The sequence below is a fragment of the Lepus europaeus genome, chromosome 14 (genome assembly GCF_033115175.1).
Source record: "Lepus europaeus isolate LE1 chromosome 14, mLepTim1.pri, whole genome shotgun sequence".
Lineage (NCBI taxonomy): Eukaryota > Metazoa > Chordata > Mammalia > Lagomorpha > Leporidae > Lepus > Lepus europaeus.
The window spans coordinates 52047322-52065573 of NC_084840.1; the positions used below are offsets into that span (position 1 = coordinate 52047322).

The 18252-nt window shown below is 40.4% G+C and overlaps 1 protein-coding gene across 1 annotated transcript in view; it reads right to left on the reverse strand.

The window, feature by feature from the left end:
* Window positions 1-17721, reverse strand: part of PCNX2 (pecanex 2) — a 338333-nt gene extending 320612 nt beyond the window's left edge. Inside the window, exon 1 of the mRNA XM_062210622.1 lies at window positions 17569-17721. Within this exon, the coding sequence (XP_062066606.1) occupies window positions 17569-17721 (153 nt within the window). The remainder of the gene's footprint in view (window positions 1-17568) is intronic.
* Window positions 17722-18252: the final 531 nt, after the last annotated feature.

Sequence of the window (18252 nt, forward strand, 5' to 3'; positions counted from 1 at the left end):
TCCCACTGATTCTCCTTCTAGAATAATCTCTCAACTTCAAATTTTAGCCATTAAATCAGTATTTGAAGTCCAGAGAAACTGCAAGCAAAAGTCACAGATTGTCAGGTGAGTCATAAAGATGATTAAGTACATATTTATTTAGGGTTCCAGATATTCAGCAAAAGCTTATTAAACACATATTCTGAAACAGGCACTATGAATGGCTTTGGGGAGAGAGCTGTGAACCATCAGGCAAATATCTGTCTGCAAACAGCTTCCATTATAGCACAGACTAATTACAATGAATTGAAAAATTAATTGATTTTTTTTCCAATGAGGGTACTTAACCTAGACTGGAATGTCAAAGAATAATCTAAGGAATTGGTGTTGAACCTAAGCACTAAAGAATGAACTAGAGTTAATTTGGGACATGGAGTGAGGAGATTCTAGGCAGTGGCAACAGAATGTGTGCAAAGGATACCAAGCAGAGTGACAGATAAAAAGGCCTCTGCAGCTGACCACCCCAGTGAGAGAGAGGGGAGGAGAAAAGTACAGTGAGGCTGGAAGGGGGGGGGGGGGGGCAAGGCAGATGAAATGTTTGCTGGGCCCCTGTGTTCCTTTACTTCTTTCTAGGAGGCCAGTGGTGACCTGCTAGTTAATCTCCCCACCTCCACTCTCCAGTTTTCAGGATAGTGCCTCCCAAACACCACTGTAATCACATCACTGCCCTGTGCAAGCACCAACCTCTCTGTTGTACTTCTTATATCAGTGCCAAACTTCATGTTCAAGGCCCAGTGGGTCTCCAAGGCTCTTTGTGAATTGCGTAACAGGAGTTTGCTGTCTTCCACCAAGGGCAGGACTCCAAACCAACATGGCTTCAGCAAGTACACTATCTAAATAGAGATAAGATTAACGGGCATAAAATGTTGTGTAACCAATATAGAGTCCACACAACTGAAGGATTCACTCAAGAGAACTTCCCTACATGAGCATCAAGGCAATCCAATCACAGGAAGTGGAGAAGACCACCAAGAATTGGATTGGTTTTTTTTAACTTTTATTTAACAAATATAAATTTCCAAAGTACAGCTTATGGATTACAATGCCCCCCCCCCCCCCCCCGCCGCCCCATAACTTCCTGGGATTGTTATTAAGGGTTCCATGGTGTAGGAATTAGATAGCAAAGATATGGAGCAGGGATCTGGATGAGGGCACTTACCACTACCACATCTGGCAACAGGTGAAGCCAGAATAGCGATCTGACTCTTCAAGGAAGAAAGGTGATGATGAAACCCAGAGACAAATTCAAAGAGAAGTTTCCATTTGGAGAAAGGGGGCAATAGAAGCAAGCAAAGAACACGAAGGAGCAGTGAATGAGCGATGAGGAAAGCCTGGATTCATCTTTCTTTTCAAAATCATAGGTTATGCTAATCATTCTTTACTGATCAATTAATTAGTAAAAGCTTTAGTAAATGTGGCCAGCGTTTTGGTGCAGCAATGTTAGCACTTGCAGTGCTAACATCCATATCAGAGTGCCACTTTGAGTCCTGGCTACTGCACTGCTAACCCAGTTCCCTGCTAATGCACCTGGGAAAACAGCAGAAGACAGCTCAAGTACTTGGGCCCCTGCCACCAACATGGGAGACCAGGATGGAGTTTCTGGCTCCTGGCTTTTTCCTATCCCAGACCTGGCCATTGTGGCCATTTTGAGGAATGAATCAGCAGATGGAAAATCAATCTCTCTCTCTCTGTCATCTTCCTCCTCCTCCCTTCTTTTCTCCCTCCCTCATTTTATAGCTCTACTTTTCAAAATAAAGAATTTTTTTATAAAATAAAAGTTTCAGTGAATACTATGAGTTTTCCAAATAGACTGCATCTGCACTACTCATAGATGATTGTTAGACTTTTATGGACTCTATAATCAAGTAATTATAAACTACTTGAATGCAAGCGCTGTGTCTACCTTTGTGTGACCTACAGTCCCTGACACATAGCACAGGGCCCTTTCTAGTCGTCAGCAGCATGTTTGACCCTGATCTCCCACAAACCCATTTTCAAGGTTGTAGAAACAGTGGCAGTGAAGAACTGTACTCTCTCAAGAGCTGAGAAAACCAAGAAGAGGGAAAGTCTAGAGAGAAGACATCATGCCATGCTGTCAGGGCTACCAACCAGATCCTCTTAAGACAGCAAATCTCAGACGTGCAGAGCAGAGAGGGGATCCTGCAGCAATGACATCATGTGAGTGGGACCAGTGCCTTAAGTGCCAGTTTACTACCATGATTGCAAGCAGGGTCAGGTCGTTAATCTCATAGAGTGAAGAAGGTCTTGAGAACTGTGCTTGGTAGTGGGAATAGGGGAGACAGGCTACTATTTGTGGGGGGGAGGGTAGAGATTTCTAGAAAGTCAAGGTTATTTGACAAGCAAGAGACATGAATCAGATTGTGTATCTCTTCCATTAGCCTGGCTTCTTTAGTACTTCCCAGCTGAAGACACTGATGCTATCCACTCAGTCCCATTCAGGTGCCCACCACAACCAGTTGTAGGCCTGGGAGCAAATCTCACTGCTAACAGTCCAGCAACTCAAGCTGACAGAGATGAAAATTAAAACATTAATTTCTCCCCTCACCCCATAGGATGCAACTCACTCCTAAATGCGCATCATTATATTATGACTTCATGAGGGCTGAAACTGAAGCATATTTGGCCACATCTTTCCCCTTAATATGGCAATAGTGTTATTCACTAACTTCTCTAATTTTAGACTCCTCTTCTACATTTTTCTGGCCCAGATATGAAATGAGCCATTTCTCAAAGAGCCTGTGGTAGGTACTTATCACTATCACTAAATAACCTGGCATAGGGTACTTTTGAAAAAAAGCTTTATTACAGCTCATGATTTTGGAAGTTCATAGTCCAAGATTAGGCAGTTGCATGGGTCCAGCACCTGAGAAGGCAGTGGAAAGCAGAAAGAATGTAGTAGAATAATCACACAGAGGGCCAGGAAGCAAAGAGAGAATGGCTGGGCCTGACTCAGGCTTATATAAGGGCTCCTACTAGCCCTCTCACAAGAATTACTCTCTGAGGACACATCCCCAGTGACCTAAGGCTCTCCTAGCAGTCCCGCCTCCTAGACCAAGTCTTTATCATTATTGGACCAAGCCTCTTTCCTATCAGGACTACCAACCTATAACTTTGGGACTTAACCAGATACATGAGTTAGGAAGCCAAATCATGTTAAAACTAGAGCAAGGCCCTAGTTCCTTTTAGACAAAAAAATGGCATTTAGAGGTTAGAATCTAAGTTCTAGATCTGTCCACTCTCATTATCATTGCTTCTAGTTTTTTTTCAAAATACAGAACCAAAAATACTCACATGCATTTTTAGAAAGAAAAATCATGATTTCTAACTTTAAAGATTAGTTCCACATAAGGTCTTGCATTGTGCATTTTATTTTATTCTTAAAATTTCTTGCTAAAAATTTTTTATCTTCTTTACCTTTCAGTACATATATGATAATTTCAAAATATTTATAAAATCTTATAACAAAATGATTACTGAATGCAATTTAAGACGTCTTAGTGGTTCTTCTGTTTTTAGATTATATCATTATGCCGAGAAACTCTGTAGTTGAAACCATTTGAAATAGATTTGGTTTGGGCATATTGCCAAAATATCAAGCACGGTTAATCACCCATGTCCAATCTTACTACTTCCCTCCATTCATTCTTTCCTTCTGTAACTACTTTTTAAAATAACTTTTTAAATTTATCTTTTCTCTGCGTATTTTTTAAAAACATAAGCAACTGCATGTATACTTCACTTCTCCTTCCCTCTTTTTAGTCAACACATAACTTCTGACTTTTTTTGTTTGTTTCAGTTAAAAGTGTTACCTAGAGATCATTCTACAGTCATCTCTTTTATCATTCATTTTTTGAAACCTCATAATACTCCAAATTAGCTATACTATGGTCCATTCAACTAGTTCCCTAGCAATGGACATTCCTTTCTAGTCTTCTGCTATAAGAAATAGTGTTTCATGGGGCCCTCACTGTGGCATACTAGGGAAAGCTTCTGCCTGCAGTTCCAGCATCCTATATGGGCAACAGTTCAAATCCCAGATGCTCCTCTTCAGATCCAGCTCTCTGCTATGGCCTGGGAAAGCAGTAGAAGCTGTACCCACATGGAAGACCCAGAAGTTCTTGGCTCCTATCTTCAGATCAAGCCAACTCTGGCCATTGTGGCCATTTGGGGAGTGAACCAGAGAATGGAAGACCTTTCTCTCTCTCTTCTCTCTTGTAACTCTGCCACTCAAATAAATAAAATCTTAAAAAAAAAAATCTTTTAAAAAAAATAGCGCTTCAGTGATTCACCTGGTATGCATACCCCTTTGAATTTCAAGAATGGCTATTCATTTAAACCTCATTAGAAATTATCTTTTAGATCATTGCCATATAGATGCACAAAATTATATTGTTTTAATATATAATTCTTGGATTATTAGTAAAACAATTTTTCACACATTTATTTGCTATGTAAATTTGTTTGACAATTTTTTAAGCCACATTTAAAATATACATATTTTCCTCATTGCTTTGTATTAATTCATAATAGTCATATAAAATGATAAAGTCCTGAGCACAGGGGACAGATCTGTTTTGTTCTCTATTGCACTCTCAACACTGAGGTTTGGTATCCAGTAAATACTTAGTTAAAAATATTAGTAACTAAATACAACTATTTATGATAGCAATTTTACATGACGCACTTTTCTTAACTTGTAAAATTGTGCAGTCTTTGAAAGTTATTTAGCCTTTGTAAATCTCTATTTCTTCTGTGAAATGGGAATAATAGTTATTAATAGTATTTTTATAATGAATAAACAGATAAGTAAGAAATAATTAATATATTATCTGGTACATAATAAGCACCTTCCAATACTAGTGTCTCTGATTATCACTATAATTATCATCTACCCATCATTCATCAATACCATAGAATAGTAAAGCATAATAATAAATATATGCTTTAAGATGCAGCCAAGAACAAAGCAAATTTTTATTGCCTGAATAGACAGAGGCATTAACATATATTAAGAAAATATAATCAAAAAAATCTAAGCAACTGCTTTCTAGGGGAAATTATTTGTTTCAGGGATATTTCTTATATGCAGGTATCTTTCTTCTTCCCTGATTATTAAGTATCTGCCTGTAGTCTTGAAAGCAGAAATTAGTTAACAAAAGACAGAGATGATCAATGGGATATGAGTATTAGTTCTCTGACTTTTTTTTTTTTTTAATTTATTTTTGTATTTTTTGACAGGCAGAGTGGACAGTGAGAGAGACAGAGAGAAAGGTCTTCCTTTGCCGTTGGTTCACCCTCCAATGGCCGCCGCGGTTGGCGTGCTGCGGCCGGCGCACCGCGCTGATCCGATGGCAGGAGCCAGGTGCTTTTCCTGGTCTCCCATGGCGTGCAGGGCCCAAGCACTTGGGCCATCCTCCACTGCACTCCCGGGCCATAGCAGAGAGCTGGCCTGGAAGAGGGGCAACCGGGACAGGATCGGTGCCCCGACAGGGACTAGAACCCGGTGTGCCGGAGCCGCAAGGCGTAGGACTAGCCTAGTGAGCCGCGGCGCCGGCCTTTGGTTTGTTTTTGAGATGGTATTGACTTAGGGGAAGTAACTGAAACATACACATACTCCAATATAAGTATTCCAGTCAGAGAATAAAAGATTAGAAAATTCTTAAAGTCCTTCACAATTTAAAACTTCTATATTTCCTTTCTATATTTAAGACTCATCATTAACAATAAATCAGCTAAAACTCATTTTTATTTGGACCAATGACCTATTTCTCAAGTCCAAGTTTCTCATGGTAGGAAAATATGTACAAATTATATAAATACCACAAAGCAATACATAATCACTACATAATTAATGAAACAAAGGTTATCCTGGAGGCAATACCAATTTGAACTTCAAGACCTGCCAATACAAGGAAAAATGTCTCTGTTTTTAAATTCCATTTTTAAAGACCTCCTGGCCATAGCATTGTGGTAAGCCTACTGAAATGGGTCTGACCACAGACTGTTCTGTGTGCTATCAAAACTCTCTTCCCTTTACTGAGTCAGAGTCCATTAATGGAAAAAGCTATTTGCTTATCCACCATGTATGAAGCATCCAACAGGGGACCAAGAGGGAAATCAAATCACAGCCCCACACCCACAGATTCTCTGAGCCTCCCTTGATTCTAAACCTTTCTCCAGATGCTGTGCCATTTCCCTGCTTCTGCATGAAAGAACCATCTTCTCTACGGTCTTCATTTCTTCACCTCCATTGCATCTTAAACCCACAGCAATCTGACGTCTACTTCCCAACATTCCTCTAAAAGTGTTCTTGTCAATGTCTCTAAAGACAAAACATTACTACAATTTGCTAATTTTCTCAATAGCACACAATGCAGTTGCTCAGTTGCAATGATGTCTTCCTTCTTTTTCTAAGACATGTGCCATCCTGGCTCCTCCTTGCCCTGCTGACACTTCCTCTATACCCTATCTCTGCATGTGGAGCTCCTTGGAGCTCACTGCTTAGGTACATCTCCCATTCTACACACTCAACCTAGAGATCTCACTCATTCTCTTGGCAGTAAATAAAATCTCTATATTAATGACTATCAATTTCCTATTTTCAGCTTGGAATATTCTCAAAGCTCCCCAGATGTATATTCAACTATCTACCCAGCATCTCCACTTTGATATGAAAAAGGAAACTCCAAACTACTATGTGCAGATGTCAATGTTTGGTTTCTCATCCCTTCCTGATGACTGTCTTCTTCCATCCTCCTTCATCTCAGTCAACGGCAACCCACACACCTCTTGTTTAAAGCAGACAATCAGGCATTGCCCTCAATTCCTCCCTCACCCTATCTCCTTCACTCTAAAAATGAACTTATCACTAACTCCTAGCAAAACTTATCCTCATTTCTCTATCTTGCTGCCACCTCCATCTCTTGGCTCAATGACTAAAATAGCCTCTGAACCTCCACTTCTGTTTTTACTTTATCTGATCTGTTTTCCACCCAGTAGTCAGAGAAAGTTTCCGATAAAATAGTTCAGCATAACTTTTTATGTTTTCTTGAACAATGTTAATGTTTTAAAAATCTACAACACGAATTAAATCAATAAGGATGGAGAAATAAATTATATAGCTACAAACGAACCTAACTACATATCAAATTGATAATAAAACCACAAAGATGAGACCTAATGAGAAAATAATTAATCCATGTAGCTTTAGAATGCAGTACCCAGGTAGTCTATTACTGGTGGATATATACTAAATAACAACAACCTTTAAATAATCCTGAACTTTTCTTTAAGATGTGTCTCTGGTAGTGTAATAGGGGTTGTAAGTTCTGTGTGAATCTTGGGATTAAACAAATGGTATTGTGAACCAGTTCTCTCTTTGGGTGAAGTGAAATATAAATGTGGAGCAGGGGAAGAAGAAAAAGAGTCCTTTGGTTTAGATGGAATTGAAAGTCTCAGAATAAACTCTCAATGGATTGATTGTTTAATCAACAGATCAATCAGTCTCTCAGCTCTGTCCACTGAAAGGGAATATGGGCAAAGACAACCAAATAATTCATGAGCACAACTCTTGATGCCTTCATTTTGATTTCCAAATAGTACTACCCATCCAATGAATCAGGGTTCTTTGGACAAACAACTGTTTTGTCCAGGGCTGGGGCAGGCCTGGAATGCTTTGTTGGGGCAGAAGACAAGATAATTCTCATAAACTGGCAGGGACACAACCAAAGAACTTGCGAACTGGGTGAAAGATGTCCTATTTGTCAAATTGTGGCTAATTTGAACATCAAAAAGAATGATGACAGGAATGGATTATACTCCATTGAATTAAATAACTCTGTAAGACAAACTTTGAAAAGCACAAAAATTACAGGGGCAGAGAAAAAGGAAAGCTCTTTTTTACAGAATAACACCAATGAATAAAGGTGGGAAATAAATTAGAAATAGAAAAACTACCATTGTAATAGTTACTTTAAGCAAGAATCATCAATTTATTCCACATCGATTGAGTGAAAGTTTTTGGGAATACGATAGATTATCCTACAGGTTTCATTCCCACAGATTACTTACAAAACACAAAGGGGGAAACAGGTACCTTTACAGAAGAGAAATCTGGCCAACACCACCTTATCCAATGACAAACTTCATAGCACCAAAATATGACGGTTGAAAATGGATGGGAGAATGACATCATGTTCCTCTGATTGACTCAGGACAAGGACAAAATATTTGCTTAGTTGTAACTAGGCCAAAAAAAATGCAAAATCAGATATCTAATCTCAAGGAAATAATCAGAAAAAATCAAATTTAGAAATCTGCACAACAACTCTCAGTGCCATAAAAGAAGACAGAAAGGCTTGAGAACTTGTTCTAGAACCAAGGACAAACAAGAGATATGGCAATTGAAAGCAAAATATGATCTTTGACTGAATCCTGGGTTCAGAGAAATAAAATAAAACAAAAAGCTCCAACTATATAAGACATTATTGAGAAAACTGGGGAAATCTAGATAGAAAATATATACATAAGAAAGTATCATTATATTAATGAAAGTTTCCTTGTGTTTGATTATTTTGTGGGAGAACATCATTTTTCTTAAGAGAGAGAATGTCTTGATGTCTTCAACTTATTCTGAAGTGATGCAGCAAAATGAAAAAAAAAAACTATATAAATATATAAAAGAGGGAGCAATAGCAGATGTGGTAAAGGACTAAGAATTTGATAAATCAAAGGGATCACATAAATAAGACCAGTGTCTGCTAATAATAATTGATAGAATTAAAAAAGAGAGAACAACCCAACAAGGGAAACGGGATACACAGCAGACTTATAGAATGGTAAATGCCCTAAACAGCACTCTGGCCTCAGAATCAGCCCTTAAGGCATTTGGATATGGCTAAAAAGCCCATGAGAGTTTTGCATGCATGGAAAGCCAAGACACTGTGATAAAAAAAAAAAATGACCTAAATGAAAGATCTCTGTGAGTGAGATCCCAGCGGAAAGAATGGCTCATCAAAGAAGGAAGTACCTTTCTCTGAAGGGAGGAGAGAACTTCCACTTTGATTATGGCCTTGTCTAAATAAGGTCAGAGTCTGTGAACTCAAGAGGCTTCCATAGCCTTGGCAGCTCATAAAAAGAGCCTCGGGTGATCACTGACAAGATAAATAAGAGTGTCAATTGTCAAATCAACAACAGGAGTCACTGTGCCCTTACTCCCCATGTAGGATCTCTGTCCTTAATGTAATATACTATGCAAATTAACAGTTAAAACTAGTCTTCAAACAGTACTTTATATTGTGTGGGTGCAAACTGTTGAAATTTTTACTTTTAGTATATACTAAGTTGATCTTCTGTATATAAAGACAATTAAAAATGACTCTTAATGAAGAATGGGATGGAAGAGGGAGTAGGAGATGAGATTGATTTGCAGGTGGAAGGGTGGTTATGGGGGGAAAAACCACTATAATCCAAAAGTTGTACTTTCAAAATGTATATTTATTAAAAAAAATTTTCTAAAACAAAAAAGAATTGATCAATCTAAGTGAAGGATATGTAGTATTCATTGGGCTATTACAACTTTAATGTAGGTTAGAAAAACTTCAAAATAAACACTGGGAGATTAAAAAGTAATTCAGATCGTATTTCAAACTTAAAAAAAAAATCAGTGGATCTCAGTGGACTGAGAATTAAAACCAAACTACTCGTGGCCTACAAGGCATTATGACCAAGCTCTGTGGACCTTTGCAAACATATCTCCCTGCCCTTCCTGTCATCTGCTACACCCTTGCCTAACTGGCCCTCTTCCAGTTTTTAGACCACACTGGGATTCCTCACCTCCAAGCTCTTCCCTTTGTAGCAAAGGTTCCTCCCTAAGCTCATGGCTTGTGCTCCTCATCTTGAGATTTCAGCTAAAGGGACACCCACCCAAATAATCCTTCCCTGACCACTCAGCTTCATGTAACAGTCTCTCCCTTCCTTCTACTGTAATTTGTAGAACTTTTTTGTTTTTCTCCTAATTATCTTTTCCACCAGACTGCAAGCTTCCTGAGGGCAGAGCTCTGGCTGGTTTGTCACCACTATAAACTCTGCATGGCACCCACTAAGACGAGGGGATGAAAGAGCAGCCACACAGAAACTACAAAATCACAAAATGACCCAGTTTCTTCAATGGAGGAAGAAGTAAAATGCCCTATAGTTGACGAAAGGGGGCACTGGTAAGAGCAGATCTAGTGACATCCACAAGAGAAAACCAGAGGAAAATTCTGGAATATGATAACTTTCCTCTCAATAACTCAAAAAGAGGTGGACATCATCTCTCCTTAATTAAGTGCATGGAACATCCATGAGTCCCTCACCTGACACTCCATTTCCAAACATGGTCAGCTGCCCTCTAGCCCAACCTAAACCAAAAATAGCAATGTTCTAACAGGAGACCTCCTGAATAATAATCCACAGAACTTAAACATTAAACTCAGGCCACCCCAACAACATAAAAGCCACCAAGTTTTGTATAAGAGAAATTTTAAAAGTTCATGGAAAATTAAAATACGTTTATCGTGGTGTAAAAAAATCTGAAATTCATCCATGTATATGTTGGGGGGAGAGGGATAGTGTCTCCAAAGAGCTCATGGAAAATGTGTACTATGAAAAAACTGCATGGATTTCAAAATGTCAGTGCAACCCTAAAAGACTGAAAATGAGTCCCCTTCCCAAATTGGAGGTAGAGTTGGCTGCTGTCTGGTTCCTCCCCAGAAGACAGGAGAGAGAGACAGATTGGCTGGCTGCTCTGACAGAGGGACGGAGGAGAAGTTGCTGTGTTGATTGTGGTCTGCCCTCTGAGACTGTGGTTGACAAGGGAATAGGTGAGCATTCACGTGGACTGAGTCCAAGACCCTGCACAAGTCTGCTTTACACAACATCTGAAAGGGCTGCTAGAAACTGCAAAAGAAGGAAGCTGGAAGTGGAAGAAATAAGCAAGCAGCTGGGAAAGAGATTCAACAGCCTTCCTCAAGGAAACTACAGGTGGGACAACAAGAATGGAGTCTTCGAATGTGTGTGAATGTACCACATCAGAGAGGCAGCTGGGAAACTGTGGCATGCCTGGAGTACCCAAAGTCAGCTAAGCACCATTCCAGTCAGCAAAGAACATCCCTAGTCTCCAATGCCCAGGGAATCAGAAACATCATCCAATGTGTGCGGGAGAAAGGCGGCAAGAAAGAGACCATGTTGCTTCATACCCCTTCCTGTCTGGCCAATGACCTAATGGTTGCAGCTTTGAATCAAGCCCGTGTTTTGAGACTTTAAGCAACCACAGGACTTGTATTATCTGTGACCTGAGTCATGGGACTTCCTCATATTTCTATCTAGATTATGCAAAACCTCCTCTAGAGAGAAAATTGAAAGGGAAAATGGAAGACCAAAGAGGTTGCTTTATTGCTTTACGGTTAAACCCATGACCCCACACATAACATCTGCTCACATGTCTATAAAATAACATTGGAAGAATACACAAGATGCTGTGTTCAGTGGTTGTCTCTCAAGTGTGGGGAAACAATTAAGTTTCACTATACTTTTGGGCACTTTCAGTGTTGACATTTCTTCACACCAGTGTGCAGGGCATACATGTCCATGCTGTGAAATTACACAGTAGAGGCAGTATGGCTGAATGTGTAAGACCTCCACCTGCTTGGGCTCTAATTCTGGTTAAGTCATGACAAACTGTGTATCTGTAAGGCTGTTAATCAAGTTGTCTGGGCCAGTTGCATCTGCTGTAAAGTGGAATGACAGTGCCTCATAGGGGCATTAGGAGGGTGGGATGATTTAGCATATGCCAAGTTCTTACAAAAGTACTTGCCTCTCATGTGGTTAATAAGTGGTGCCTGTTATTATCACCCATTCCAATAATTATAATACAATACAATTTATTAATGCTAAAGGAGGAAAAACTATCAGAAAAAGATAATGGAAAAATCTGAATACCATGAAGAGCTAGTTTATTTTCTTCTTCCAGAGTACAGGAAAGAGATTTGGAGTGCACAAAGTGGGAATAAGCTTGGGGAGTGTTTAAAAGTAATAATTTAAGAAAAAAATGATTAAAGACAGAAAATGATAATCACCTGGTGTTAGGTTCCACCTAAGAGAATTAACACCATTGAACTGGATGCTTCAATTAAAATTAAAATCAATAAAGTGTTAAAGCTTTAGACATAACATGGGGAAAATACAGTGTATATGAAAAGAGCACCCTGCAAAATATCACTAGTCACTAATGAGGAAAAATCTCAAGATACCCTAAAAGAAGCAGGAGAGAGACGGGAGACATAAATTTAACTACCAGAAAGTCATGAACATGGAAAACTAGAATAGAATTAAAAAGCAGTCCTGATTTTCAAAGGGTGCCTGCTAATGCTCCTGGGAAGGCAGCAGATGATAGCCCAAGTGCTTGAGCCCTATCAAGGCATGTGGGAGACCTGGAAGAGTTCCTAGCTCCTGGCTTTGGCCTGGCCCAGTCCTAGCTGTTGCAACCATTTAGGGAGTGAAACAGAGAATGGAAGATCTCTCTCTTACTCACTCACTTATTCTCTCTGCCTTCCAAATAAATAAGAAAATAAGTTATTTTTTAAAAAAACAAGGTCTATAAGCCTAAATTCAAAAGGCAGAAGTAGAAACAGAATATGTCCAGCTAAAATAAAGGAAAAGAAAAAAAAAAAAACCATAAAGTTGCATCCATGAAGATCCAAGCTTTCTGTCTATACATGAGAGAAAGGGTGCCCATCTTAACAATAATTATCAGCCCTGGAAAATCCTAGATGATGTGGCCCTGCATGGGGTCTTCAAGGATAGGACGATTCCATCCATCTTTCCACTACTCAATTTTTCCTCTCTACTAGAGTTGACTAAAATGCCACCAAGAATGTCACAATCCTATTTTCTGTGTGTCTACCCGTCAGCAGAGTTCAAAGTACTCTTATGTGTAGATTGTGAACTAGCACAGTGTCATTCATGGAAAGGCCTAAGTTTTGGATACAACAGGACCTCAGCAAAAATTCTGAATTTTACCATCTATTATCTCTAAATGATCTTGGGCAAGTAACTGAACTTCTCTGGACCTTAGTTACTAAATGTATAGAATGAAACCTATTTTACAGATGGGAAAAATGAAGGTCTGGAGAAGTGAAGTAACTTGTATAAGGCCTCAAATTAATAACAGAAAAACAGAAACAATGTCTTCTGACATGAACCTGGTGCTCTCAGAACTTACAAAAGGTCAGAATCATGCACATGTTCTCCTGTTCATAAAGCTCTCCACTGAGTTTTTCATCTCAAAATAATAACAAATGCGATAAGTTAAAGTTTAAATATCTTTGAAGACAAATCTTTGCCCAAAAATAAATAAATAAATAAATAAGTAGACAATTAATCAAGTAAACTCCAAACTATCCAGATTGGAATAATGTTTTTCACTGTGTTTTATTTTAAAATATTTATTTATTTATTTGTTTGTTTTGAAAGACAGAGTTACAGAGAGAGAGAGAGAGAGAGAGAGGAGACTTCCATCCACTGGTTTACTCCCAAATGACCGCAATGGTTGGAGCTGAGCCAATCTGAAGCCAGGAGCCAGGAGCTTCCTTCAGGTCTCCCAAGTGGGTGCAGGGTCCCAAATACTTGGGCCATCTTCTACTGCTTTCCCAGGCGCATCAGCAAGCAGCTTGCTGAAGAAGTGGGGCAGCCAGGACTCGAACCAGTACCCATATGGGATACCAGTGCTGCAGGCCATGGCTTTAACCCACTGCACCATAGAGCCAGACCCTCACTGTGCCTTTTTTTAGCATTTCTCATAAGCATATAAATAGTTTATAAATGCTAATAAATAATTACTTTGCACATTACTATTCATATCTAAGTAAATTCTAGGGCTTAGAAAAATTCATAAAATTTATATTCATATATTCAGGGTTCTCATCAAATTGAAATGTGTATTCTCCCAACAGTGGAACTACCTTGATTAAATATGTTTCAAATGAAATTGTGCAAAAACCAAAAAAATCCAGGACACATTAAATAACAGAATTTTTAATAAGCTTCTGTTATCACTGAACAGTTATCTTTTTTTGGATCCAATTCTTGCAAGTAGAACAAATTGAAAAAGATGTAACAGTCACAGGCAGCACTGAAGTGCAGAGGAATATATTTTAGCATCAAGAGCAGAGGATAGAACCTTCAGATGGGGGAGGGAGACTTTTTTATCTAAGGGCACATTCAGAGGCCAGGAGACCAGTATAAGAAAAATAAACTGTCACTTTTGAAAATGAGATAACCCATATATTAAATAATAGTACAAAAATAGATGTATTCACAGATAATTATTCTATGATAGATAAAGGTACATTGGCATAAAGATACAAAAATTTTGGTATAAATCTTTTGATCAAAAAAGTCCAACACAAGAGTAAATTTAATTTTTTTCTTATTATTTGAGACAGCACATGCATGTCAGAGTGTGAGAGCACACTCCCATCTACTAGTTCACTCCCCAAATGCCTGCAACAGCCAGGTTTAGGCCAGGCCTAATCCAGAAACAGAAATCCAATTCAGGTCTCCCACCTGGGTGACCAGGACGCAGCAACTTAAACCATCACCTGCTGCCTCCCAGGGTGTGCATTAGTGGGTAGCTAGAATTGGAAGCAGAATCAGGAATTGAATGAAAGCACTTCAACACGAAATGTGGGAGTTCTAAGTAGCATCTTAACCTCTAGGCCAAATGCCCAACCTTCACTAAAGAAGAATTTTAAAAAAGACAACTTCCTGTTTCCAAATACAAGATATAAATCAAGGTACTTAGTAAAACATGATTAGGTAGAAATTAAGGGTTCTGATCACACGTATATATCAAACCTTAAGTGATGTTTTATAAAAATGAATCTGTAGGCATACAGAAAACACTGCAGAAACATAACATTAAATATTAAAACGGAGTGGTGTTTTAGGTGCAGTGTATGTTGTCTTGATTACCAGAAAATATTCATGTATATATGGGGGAGGGGTATGATAAAGGCAACACAAATGCTGGTTGGAACAGAGAGATGCACCAGTTTATGACATAAGATTACTGTTAACTAAATGCAGGACACTCAGCAAGGTACTACAAGAAAAAAAAAAAAAAAGATGGATCAACAAAATCAAAACCTATGCCCTCATAAAGCTTGTGATCTAGGGGTAGAGGTAATATACACACATTTCAACAACTAAGTGCAAAGCACTTAGAGAAGGTGGACTTCAAAAAGTGTTGTAATACTCATAGTAAATATAGAACAGTATAATAGCAAAAGAGAAAAGAAATTAAGACTAGCTAGATGGAATCCTAGACAGGGAGGGCATAACATTGGGCTTTGAAGGACAAAAAGATTTTAAAAGATGGAGAAGGAAATGCAAAAACTATCTCCTATTAAGCAGTTGCTATGTGGCAGGTATTGTGAGCTCTTCCATTCATGAATCCATTCTGCCCTCAAGTTCACTCCATAGGAAAGGTACCGTTTTGTCCCTGCTTTACAAACCAGGAAGCTGAACTTCGCTGAAGCTTACTCAAGCTTCCACAGCTAGCAAACAGAGCCAGGACTTGAACCTAGGCCTGTGTTCCTCAAGTCTCTGCTATGCTACCCTCTAGCCAAAGAAGAAACATCGGGACCTATAGGCTAAGAGAAAAAGATGCACAAAATCACAAAAGGAAATTTGCATTTATGGAAGGGCCTCCATGCAGTTTCTGTATTAAATGCTTTTCATATAAAATTTTAATTTTTTTGCCAGCGCCGCGGCTCAATAGGCTAATCCTCCGTCTTGTGGCGCCAGCACACCGGGTTCTAATCCCGGTCGGGGCCCTGGATTCTGTCCCAGTTGCCCCTCTTCCAGGCCAGCTCTCTGCTGTGGCCCAGAAGTGCAGTGGATGGCCCAGGTCCTTGGGCCCTGCACCCCATGGGAGATCAGGAGAAGCACCTGGCTCCTGCCTTCGGATCCGCGCGGTGTGCTGGCCGTGGCACGCCGGCCGCGGCGGCCATTGGAGGGTGAACCAACGGCAAAGGAAGACCTTTCTCTCTGTCTCTCTCTCTCACTGTCCACTCTGCCTGTCAAAAAAAAAAAAAAATCCCTGAAAAATAAAAAAAAAAATTTAATTTTTTTGAAGTGATCATCACCACATCCATTTTAACAAGGAGAAAACTAAGGTTTAAAGAGGTCCCATGTCAGCCTAAACAGCTAAACAGGGTACTTCAAAAAGTTCATGGAAAAAATGGAATTAAAAGTAACTTTTCTGGAAAAAAAAATTTTGGAAATCCATACATGTTTGTTAATACTTTACATTTTCTGTGAACTTTTTGAAGACCCCTCATAATACAACAGAACTGTAAATCCAAGTCTGAGTCCAATCCCAGGTCAAAATAGACATATGGCTTTGCCATCTCATTTAACTCCCCCAAACCACCCCATAAATATGGTACAATCATGTTTCTCATCTTCCATGTGAGAAAAATGAAAAAATTAAATAAGGTAAATAACCTTCCCCAAGGTCATAGAACTAGGAAGAAGTGGACCCAAAATTTAACTCAGGAAGCCTAAATTCACTCAGAATTCTCACTCTCTAGTTAAACTACCATAAAAAAAAAAAAAAAAAAAAAAAAAAAAAAAGGAAAAAGACAATGAATCATCACCATGCAAACTCATCAAAGATTTTTGCTTGTGGAAGACATGTCCAAATAACATTTTAGGAATAAAGTCCTTCAGCAGACACATCAAAATTAGATTCTCAGCACACAAACTTTAACAAGCCATGCAGCACTTTATCAATATAGATTTTCAAATATAAGTAGCTACTGCTTCAATTCGGTATATTTAATTTACCTAAGAAGGTCATGTATGTAGTTATTCAGCAAATATTCAACTCTAATAAACGTTCAGGTCCCAAGTAGGTACCATAACCTCTGTTTATGTTGGATTTATCCATTTCTATATCTCCCTAACAGATTCCTTTGCCAGCAGTTTGGAAATTGCAAGGTGAGTAACTGATAATGGAACCTGCCTTCTCCAAGTAAAACAGGAGGGGAATAGGGTGAAGGACGCGTTAGAACTGAAATAGGTTTGCCTTTGACATTTCGTTTTGCCTTTTTGTCTATCCATGTACCATATTTTACACCAAACATTATCCCAACTAACCAGCAATGAGGCCTAGGGCTGTCCGTCTACTTGAAGGGGTCAACGTTCCCCAGCGACAGCAGAGTCTGACTCATCTAAATACTTGGCAACAATTCTTAGTGAGCCCACAGAGTCCGGTCTACTCCTTGCCCTTCCATTGACTCCCCCACCCCACGACGCCCCGTTTCCCTGCTCGTTCTCAGCCCCAAATTCCTGAAGCCCTCCCGCCCCTGCACCCCTTAGGAGATCCTGACCCGCTCCCTCGTGAGGCAGAACGCGCCTGGGGTTCCCTTCTCTTTCCCCGGAGCTTGGCTTCCCCCCACTCACCAGGTGCAGGGCCAGGGGCAGCAGCAGCAGGAACAGCCACAGGTAGAGATGGCAGCTGTTGGTGAACTTGCTCTGCTCAGGGTCGTGGTACCAGCCGCCCGTGAGCGCGGCCCACACGCCCTGCCGAAGCAGCTGCAGCACCTGGGACACCATGCCCGCGGCGCCCCGGGGCCCGCGAGCGCCCAGCTGCGCCCTGCCCGCCCCGGCCCGGCCCCCAGGCCGCCTCAGATTTAACACCCGGGCCCTTAGGCGGCGCCACCGCCGCCGCCGCCGCCACCGCCGCCGCCCCCTCCGCCTCCTTCCACCCCTCGACTGAAGCTGGAGTTGCTCTGCCCGGACGCGCGAACCGCGGCGCGGGAGCCGGCTGCTGCCGCGGCCGGGCAGGTGGGCGCCATGTCCGAGGGAGGAAGGATTTTCCCGTCGTGCTCCGAGGCGGCTGCTCAGAGGATGCTCCCGAGGCCCCTCCCAGCGCCCGCCCCCGGCCCCTCCCTGGGCCTGCCTCAGGGGCAAGGGTTTCTCTAAGCCCCTCAGGCTTCTCTCGGGCCTCTACCGGGGCCTGCTTTCTTGACCTCTTCTCCCTGCTCTTCCTATTAGGGAGCATACAAGGCTTAGAAGTCGAGGGTAGCTGGGTCACTTCTTTGGTCTTGGTGTTTTTTGCCACCTGAGTCTCGGAACTCAAGATCC